The sequence below is a fragment of the Diaphorina citri genome, unplaced genomic scaffold (assembly GCF_000475195.1).
Source record: "Diaphorina citri unplaced genomic scaffold, Diaci psyllid genome assembly version 1.1 scaffold1307, whole genome shotgun sequence".
In the NCBI taxonomy this organism is placed as follows: Eukaryota; Metazoa; Arthropoda; class Insecta; order Hemiptera; family Psyllidae; genus Diaphorina; species Diaphorina citri.
Window position 1 is genome coordinate 78,537 of NW_007378736.1, and position 9,160 is coordinate 87,696.

At 37.9% G+C, this 9,160-nt stretch overlaps 1 protein-coding gene across 1 annotated transcript; it reads left to right on the top strand.

Annotated features, from left to right (window-relative positions):
- Positions 1–1,984: 1,984 nt before the first annotated feature.
- LOC103515266 (probable NADH dehydrogenase [ubiquinone] 1 alpha subcomplex subunit 12) lies at positions 1,985–2,313 on the top strand (the record flags this gene model as incomplete). Its single annotated transcript, XM_008480197.2, has 1 exon — positions 1,985–2,313. A coding segment is annotated over one exon (318 nt), but the record flags the coding sequence as incomplete, so codon positions are not given.
- Between the last annotated feature and the right edge of the window lie 6,847 nt (positions 2,314–9,160).

Sequence of the window (9,160 nt, forward strand, 5' to 3'; positions counted from 1 at the left end):
ATAGAGATTAATGGTTTTTGGAAATTTTCAACTCATAAGAAGGATAGGTGAACCTTAGGCCGCCTTAGGGAAATGCTAGGGAAGAACAGGTAGATGTATACCCACTTAAGTTTGTTTTCTTTCGAAGGGAATCCGTAACTCCAGAGGAATTTAAATGAGACCTATTTTTTTCATTCCAGTCATTTTCCTTTGCGGTGACTTATTATTTATGTAATATTTAATTTTTCCATATTATTATTATTATTATTATTATTATTATTATTAAATTTTTAATGATTTTTTCATTGCCCTTTTAAAACAACAAATATCCGATGAACTGAAGAGTTCCCAGTCAATACATTGGCTTAATACTCAATACATTGGATCAATGCTCAATACATTGGCTCAGTGTTTCCTCAACAAGAGATACTCGTAATGAAATAATCATTCGCAACCAATCATATCTCTCGGTGATATTAGAAGTGCGACTTAATTGTTTACTTTGAAGCACGAGTAATTATAAAATACCAATATGCTGCGCGACAGTGGAGAAGCGTTGGCGTCATTAGTGCACGTCCCGTCCATCATAGGTATTGGTCCACGGTTCCACGGAGCTTACCATGGTCTCATAGAACTGTAACTGCTAAGGTTTTATCGTCCCGAAAGCGAAGAGAGAAGGATGACAGGATAGGAGAAAGCCAGCCGGTTCGAGAACGAACCTTAAAGGTAGGCGTTGGCGTCATTAGTGCACGTCCCGTCCATCATAGGTATTGGTCCACGGAGCTTACCATGGACCACGGAGCTTACACGATGCTATGGTCTCATAGAACTGTAACTGCCAAGGTCTTGTCCCGAAAGCGAAGAGAGAAGGATGACAGGATAGGAGATTTTTTTTCGAGAGGTTTGATTAGAGGGAACTGTAACTGCTAAGGTTTTATCGTCCCGAAAGCGAAGAGAGAAGGATGACAGGATAGGAGATAGCCAGCCGGTTCGAGAACGAACATTATCCCTTCAGGATAGAGTAAAAACACTACTTATATACTACCACCTCACGTGATGTGATAGTAGTGTGTTTCTACCTTAACTGTTGACGATAAAGTTCGCCTTGGCTGGCGGAGCGGGAATACCCTCGGAGTGAATTCGTGGTACACTACCTGACAGAAAGTTGGGTCTGGATTGAACTCGGTGACGTCCACCCAAGACCTTATAAGGCAGACTCACTAACTCGGGTAGAAAAAGGTCAAAGGGTCTTAAAGGTAAAAACGCTATGTACTACCTACCACTTCACGTGATGTGATAGTAGTGTGTGTGTTTCTACCTTAACTGTTGACGATAAAGTTCGCCTTGGCTGGCGGGGCGGGAATACCCTCGTAGTGAATTCGTGGTACACTGCCTGACAAAAAGTTGGGTCTGGATTGAACTCGGTGACGTCCACCCAAGACCTTATAAGGCAGACTCACTAACTCGGGTAGAAAAAGGTCAAAGAGTAGGAAAACCCCAAGTAAAAGACTGTCCGAACTCCGAAGACATCCTACACCTGAGGTATCGATGGTGCTCATTAGAAGAAGAAGCGCAGAAGAAGGATATTGTATATTTACGGCATTAGGAGAATCAAGCGTGCCGGGAGGCGCGCAAACGTCAAGAGCTCAAAGCGCCGCCCGGCCTATATTAACACGAAATATAGAGATTAATGGTTTTTCGGAATTTTCAACTCATAAGAAGGATAGGTGGACCTTAGGCCGCCTTAGGGAAATGCTAGGGAAGAACAGATAGACGTATACCTACTTAAGTTTGTTTTCTTTTTCCATTCCAGTCATTTTCCTTTGCGGTGACTTCTTATTTATGTAATATTTTTCCCTATTATTATTATTATTATTTTTTTTTTTTCTTAGAAAAAATCCATAATATCTAGTGTAAGTCCTCAAAGCGCGGGGCCCCCAAAAGCGCGGGGCCCGTGGCAGTCTGCCATTCTGCCTTATGGGTAATCCGGCCCTGTTCTCTTCCCCAACTCTCCTCCTCCTCAGGCAACAAATACTACGAAAACCCGCGCTACTTCTTCGGCCGAAACCGCTGGGTGATTTACAACCCGGATGTAGGTCTTAACTACGACGGCAGTATGGTGCCGGCTGAATGGTACGGCTGGCTACACTACAAGACTGACTACACCCCGTGCGAAGATCCGGGGAGGCCGGTGTATAAATGGATGGCGGAACACACTCAGAATATGTCAGGATCGAATAAGGAGTATGTGCCTTACTCGACAACCCGGGATAAGATACAAGCTTGGACACCCCCATCGTCATCAGGCAGGAATAAATTTTGACATTCCAGTCCAATTTCCTGATTTCCAAACGAACTATTTATCCCCATTAATGAATTCCTGATTTTCTTCCAAAATAGACGGATTAGTAGATCTATTTACCTTCAAAATTTCCTGATTTCCAAACGAACTATTTATCCCCATTAATGAATTCCTGATTTTCTTCCAAAATAGACGGATTAGTAGATCTATTTACCTTCTACACCTTCTACGTATACAGCAGTTTCATCAAAAGTAATACCCTAAAAAAAATATATTTCAATTCAATCTTTAGTTTGCCTTATTATTTCACGTTTCAAGGTAGGTAGATAGATAGATACCTATTGGAACTTGTTATTTATCCCCATTAATGAATTCCTGATTTTCTTCCAAAATAGACAGATTAGTAGATCTATTTACCTTCTACGCATACAGCAGTTTCATCAAAAGTAATACCCTACAAAAAATATATTTCAATTCAATCTTTAGTTTGCCTTATTATTTCACGTTTCAAGGTAGGTAGCTAGATACCTATTGGAACATGGTATAGAAAGGTAAGTACTTTGCATAGGCTTGGGTACCTTAATTTTGATTGCAATTATACACTTAGGTGGTCTAATAGTATTATAAGTATACAGCAGTTTCATCAAAAGTAATACCCTAAAAAAATATATTTCAATTCAATCTTTAGTTTGCCTTATTATTTCACGTTTCAAGGTAGGTAGATAGATAGATACCTATTGGAACTTGGTATAGAAAGGTAAGTACTTTGCATAGGCTTGGGTACCTTAATTTTGATTGCAATTATACACTTAGGTGGTCTAATAGTATTATAATAGCCTTGATAGTTGCTTTGATAAATAGGTACCTACATAATATTTGGAACTTGAATTTTGAAGGATACATTCTTGGATTTTTGTAGGTACCTACTTCACAAATTTGCAATATTCTTGTCTGAAAAAATTCCAATTTTATACCTAGATGAATTATTATTATTAGTTGAGTACCTATAGGTAAATGGATTTCGTGGTGTATAGGTAAGTAAGACCTGCCTAATTCACAAATTCAAGAATTAGTTTTTCCCAAGACATATATTTTTCTTCCTTTCCATATTTACGTGCAATAAATTATTTTTACCATAAAAAAAGTTCGTTTCCAGGTGTCTTCCTTTCAATAAAATAAGTTAGAGTTGAGTTATGCCCACTGAAACTTACGAAATCGTAGATCGTTTTCAAATTCATTGAGCACAGCTTTCTTCACGTCATCCAGAGACTTGCTTTGATAAATAGGTAGGTACCTACATAATATTTGGAACTTGAATTTTGAAGGATACATTCTTGGATTTTTGTAGGTACCTACTTAACAAATTTGCAATATTCTTGTCTGAAAAATTCTAATTTTATACCTAGATGAATTATTATTAGTTAAGTACCTATAGGTAAATGGATTTCGTGGTGTATAGGTAAGTAAGACCTGCCTAATTCACAATTTCAAGGATTAGTTTTTCCCAACACATATATTTTTCTTCCTTTCCATATTTACGTGCAATAAATTATTTTTACCATAAAAAAGTTCGTTTCCAGGTGTCTTCCTTTCAATAAAATAAGCTAGAGTTGAGTTACATATGCCAACTGAAACTTACGAAATCGTAGATCGTTTTCAAATTCATTGAGCACAGCTTTCTTCACGTCATCCAGAGAGACGGTTCTCCGTTCGAGATTCCAATTTTATACCTAGATGAATTATTATTAGTTAAGTACCTATAGGTAAATGGATTTCGTGATGTATAGGAAAGTAAGACCTGCCTAATTCACAAATAAGGATTAGTTTTTCCCAAGACATATAATATATATTTTTCTTCCTTTCCATATTTACGTGCACTAAATTATTTTTACCATAAAAAAGTTCGTTTCCAGGTGTCTTCCTTTCAATAAAATAAGCTAGAGTTGAGTTATGCCCACTGGAAACTGTCAAAGAGTGTGAATTCGTTACCTCCCGCGCTACCCTTCAACTAGGCTGGCTCCGTGAAAGGAAAAACAGAGTGACAGACAGACGACACCGAAGCGAATACAATAGCCCGTCCACTATACCTTTTTTTATTACTATCGTAATAATAAAGGTAGGACTGGAAACTTACGAAATCGTAGATCGTTTTCAAATTCATTGAGCACAGCTTTCTTCACGTCATCCAGAGAGACGGTTCTCCGTTCGAGCCTCGTGATGGTCATTGGTTTCACGTTCCTAGAGTTGAAAGGAAATAACGAGTTAAAACGTAGATCTTCACTTCGCCGGATTTTGTTCGGCTATTTTGGATTGATGAGACTTGTGAGCAAATTTTCGGTACACACCTGCACACAGCACTATCACCTAAAGCATATTTTTTGGTTGAAAACATACCAAAATATTTGATCAAGACGGATGTTACCGGGTGGGATTTACCTAGGTCGGTAATGCAATACAATTTTCGAGATTAAAGCCTTCAAACTTCAAAGGAGAAAAGATTAGAGAACCTTTATTAATTCTCCTAAAATGATGGCATAACATGCCAGTCATGAACTTCAGATCATGACTTTATTAATTCGTTTCAAACATGTATATCTGAAGATCGCCCAAGATGTTGATGTGTTCAGATCATGTTTTATGGATCAGCGGTATTTTTTGTAAAGTTGATTTGTGGATGTTATTTGAAGATATCCATAATTATCTTGTAAGTTTGTTACCGGGTGGCATTTACCTAGGTCGGTAATGCAATACAATTTTCGAGACTAAAGCCTTCAAACTTCAAAGGAGAACTTCAGATTATGACTTTATTAATTCGTTTCAAACATGTATATCTGAAGATCACCCAAGATGTTTAAGTGTTCAAATCATCTTTTATGGATCAGCAATATTTTTTGTAAAGTTGATTTGTGGATGTTATTTGAAGATATCCATAATTATCTTGTAAGTTTTTTCTCCTAATATCGACTTTCATTTTTTTTTACTGCTTCAAATTGAAATAAAATCATCTAATTCAATAAAAAATACTTTAAAAGTAACATGGCGTGAGATGTTTTGGTATATACTCTGATGAAAAGGTCAAGGCTGAGTGATACCCATCTATTTTATACAGGATAACGAATGACGCTTAGTGGTAAAAAAAGTTTGAATCAAGTTACGGCGTTGTTAAAAACACCATTCTCTCCCTGACGGATCAATGAGGTTAAAAATGTGAACTAAGACACAAGTTTGGATGGGTGACTATCTTATATTCTCAAGTACCTATCGGGCTGGCTATAGGTTATCAAAATTATGGAGGATATAGCTGAAACTACAGGATAACGAATGACGCTTAGTGGTAAAAAAGTTTGAATCAAGTTACGGCGTTGTTAAAAACACCATTCTCTCCCTGACGGATCAATGAGATTAAAAATGTGAATAGAACTAAGACACAAGTTTGGATGGGTGACTATCTTATATTCTCAAGTACCTATCGGGCTGGTTATAGGTTATCAAAATTATGGAGGATATAGCCGAAATCCCAATAAAACCATGAAACAAATTGAACTCTCCTTCAATTTAGGAGGGAACTGTGGCGACCTAGTCCAAAAAGATTCTACACCCGATCTACATAATATCACTAGCCATATAGTATGTGCCTATAAATTAGAGACACCCTGTACCTACGGTTCAAAATCTATGAACAAATTTTGGTGGTCGTATTACATACGAGTACAAAACTAATAAAAATTATTAGGACCGATTTGATAGCAGATCATCTTTATCATACGCGACCTTCCACACATAACAGTTACCACTCACTTACATAGTTTAAGTTGATTATTGGACCTTAAAGTTCTGAGCAAGAAAGTACGCATTTCTGCACAAAATTTTCGATAGTCTTTTCCCTCCCATTAGTAGGTGAAAGTTTGGATGGGTGACTATCTTATATTCTCAAGTACCTATCGGGCTGGCTATAGGTTATCAAAATTATGGAGGATATAGCTGAAATCCCAATAAAACCATGAAACAAATTGAACTCTCCTTCAATTTAGGAGGGAACTGTGGCGACCTAGTCCAAAAAGATTCTACACCTACCATGAAACAAATTGAACTCTCCTTCAATTTAGGAGGGAACTGTGGCGACCTTGTCCAAAAGGATTCTACACCTGATCTACATAATATCACTACCCTTATAGTATGTGCCTATAGATTAGAGACACCCTGTACCTACGGTTCAAAATCTATGAACAAATTTTGGTGGTCGTATTACATAGATTACAAATGAGTACTAAACTAATAAGAATTATTAGGACCGATTTGATAGCAGATCATCTTTATCATACGCGACCTTCCACACATAACAGTTACCACTTAAAGTAGGTGCCTATAAATTAGAGACACCCTGTACCTACGGTTCAAAATCTATGAACAAATTTTGGTGGTCGTATAACATACGAGTACTAAACTAATAAGAATTATTAGGACCGATTTGATAGCAGATCATCTTTATCATACGCGACCTTCCACACATAACAGTTACCACTCTTCACTTCGTACGGTCAATTAACCCTTTGGTGACCGATGTAAACTGTAGTAAACGAACGTCTACATTACGGAGGACGTCTAAACCTCGATGTAAACTACAGTTTAAATCGGTCACCAAAGAACTAACTCTTTGGTGGCCGATTTGCTCATTTTCAAACAACTAGGCAGTTTCAAGCAACGAAAAACGAACTTATTTGGGACTGTCTAATTTATTTGATTGGCCTCACAAGGTTGACTGCATCCAGAACTTAGGCCGGAAAGAGCAGTTACCACTTACTTAGTTTAAGATGATTATTGGACCTTAAAGTTCTGAGCAAGAAAGTACGCATTTCTGCACAAAATTTTCGATAGTATTTTTCCTCCCATTAGTAGGTGAGATCTGTCTCTAGTCAGCTTGGAGGGTAGTACGTTTACCTTGTAAGCGCTAGATCGCGGGTTCGATTCTCGCCCGGGGCGAACTTTACCCTAAACAGATAAGGTTTTTGTTCTCGGAACGGCTGGCTTTCTCCTATCCTGTCGCCGGGGCGAACTTTACCCTAAACAGATAAGGTTTTTGTTCTCGGAACGGCTGGCTTTCTCCTATCCTGTCTTTCTTCTCTCGCTTTCGGGACGATAAGACCTTATCAGTTACAGTTTCCTCTATCAAACCTATACCAGCCCGGTTAATAATAATAATAGTGCTTATTTATACTGCTCGCATAGGACTGAAAAGTCCCTTAGTAGGTGAGATCTGTCTCTAGTCAGCTTGGAGGGTAGTACGTCTACCTTGTAAGCGCTAGATCGCGCGGGTTCGATTCTCGCCCGGGGCGAACTTTACCCTAAACAGATAAGGTTTTTGTTCTCGGAACGGCTGGCTTTCTCCTATCCTGTCACCACGGAGCTTACACGATGCTATGGTCTCATAGAACTGTAACTGCCAAGGTCTTGTCCCGAAAGCGAAGAGAGAAGGATGACAGGATAGGAGATTTTTACATTGTTTGATAAAAAAAAAATGGTTTGACTTGAGGGAAAATAATGGAAACTTTGAGGTGTAGTAGATGAACCAAATATTATAGGGACTGGTCTTTGCGTCAGGGCAGTGAAAATAAAAGATCTTTTTTGCCAGCCTAGTTAGCTTAGTTGGTAGGATAAAATCCGCCCGGGCGGATTTTATCCTACCAACTAAGCTGATGGGATAATGTTCGTTCTCGGAACGGCTGGCTTTTTCCTATCCTGTCTTCCTTCTCTCTTCGATTTCGGGACGATAAGACCATAGCAGTTACAGTTCCCTCTGTCAAACCTCTTAAAAAAAATGAATGAATGAATGTCACGTGAAGTTTGTGAAAACTAAAACTAAAAATTTACAAATCCAAATGGGACATGAAATTCCTGTTTTTATTGAAAAGATGGGGTTATCACTCTTTAGCTGGCGATATTTTAGAATTATTTTCACTCATCTCATTTCATTGTCTAGATAATAAATTCATGTTTTTTGTATCAGAGTGGATAAGTTGGATTCTGTCATTATTTATTGACTAGGGGTACACTCACTAGATACGCCTAAACAGGTCCTCCTGTCAGGTGTAGGTACCTGATGAGCACACAAAATCTCAGGTAGACCTGACAGGTTCGCCTGTCAGTCAGGCTATATATATCAATGACCTGTCCATAAATACCTATTGTCACCTTCACAATAGAGATCTGGCCTATTTCGTCAAATGACCGAACAGATAAACGCACAGTTTTGCATCCTTGATTGCAAAGAACGCAAATTCGTTAGGTACAGGCAGGCTCTAATGATAGAATACTCATTAAACGTTATTATGATCCAAATTTATCTTGATGCAGATTATTGGGATTTAGAAATTAATTGGATCGTGACAAATGATTAGAGATTATAATAAAGTTAAGTACCATAATGTAAAAAAAAGGTATGAGCCTACGAGGGTTCAATGAACTTTAGATCTCACTCAGAAAAAGGAACTTTACGGGGGGCCCAAAGGTCCAATGGAATTTATTTTCACTAATAGATAGGTAATAGGGAATTTGGTAGTTTTGGCACATCCACTAATAGATAGTAAAAATTTCTTCCGTTTCATTCCGTATTGAAACGTTTGGTAGTTTTGGCACATCCACTAATAGATAGTAAAAATTTCTTCCGTTTCATTCCGTATTGAAACGTTTGGTAGTTTTGGCACATGCACTAATAGATAGTAAAAATTTCTTCCGTTTCATTCCGTATTGAAACGTTTGGTAGTTTTGGCACATCCACTAATAGATAGTAAAAATTTCTTCCGATTCATTCCGTATTGAAACGTTTGGTAGTTTTGGCACATCCACTAATAGATAGTAAAAATTTCTTCCGTTTCATTCCGT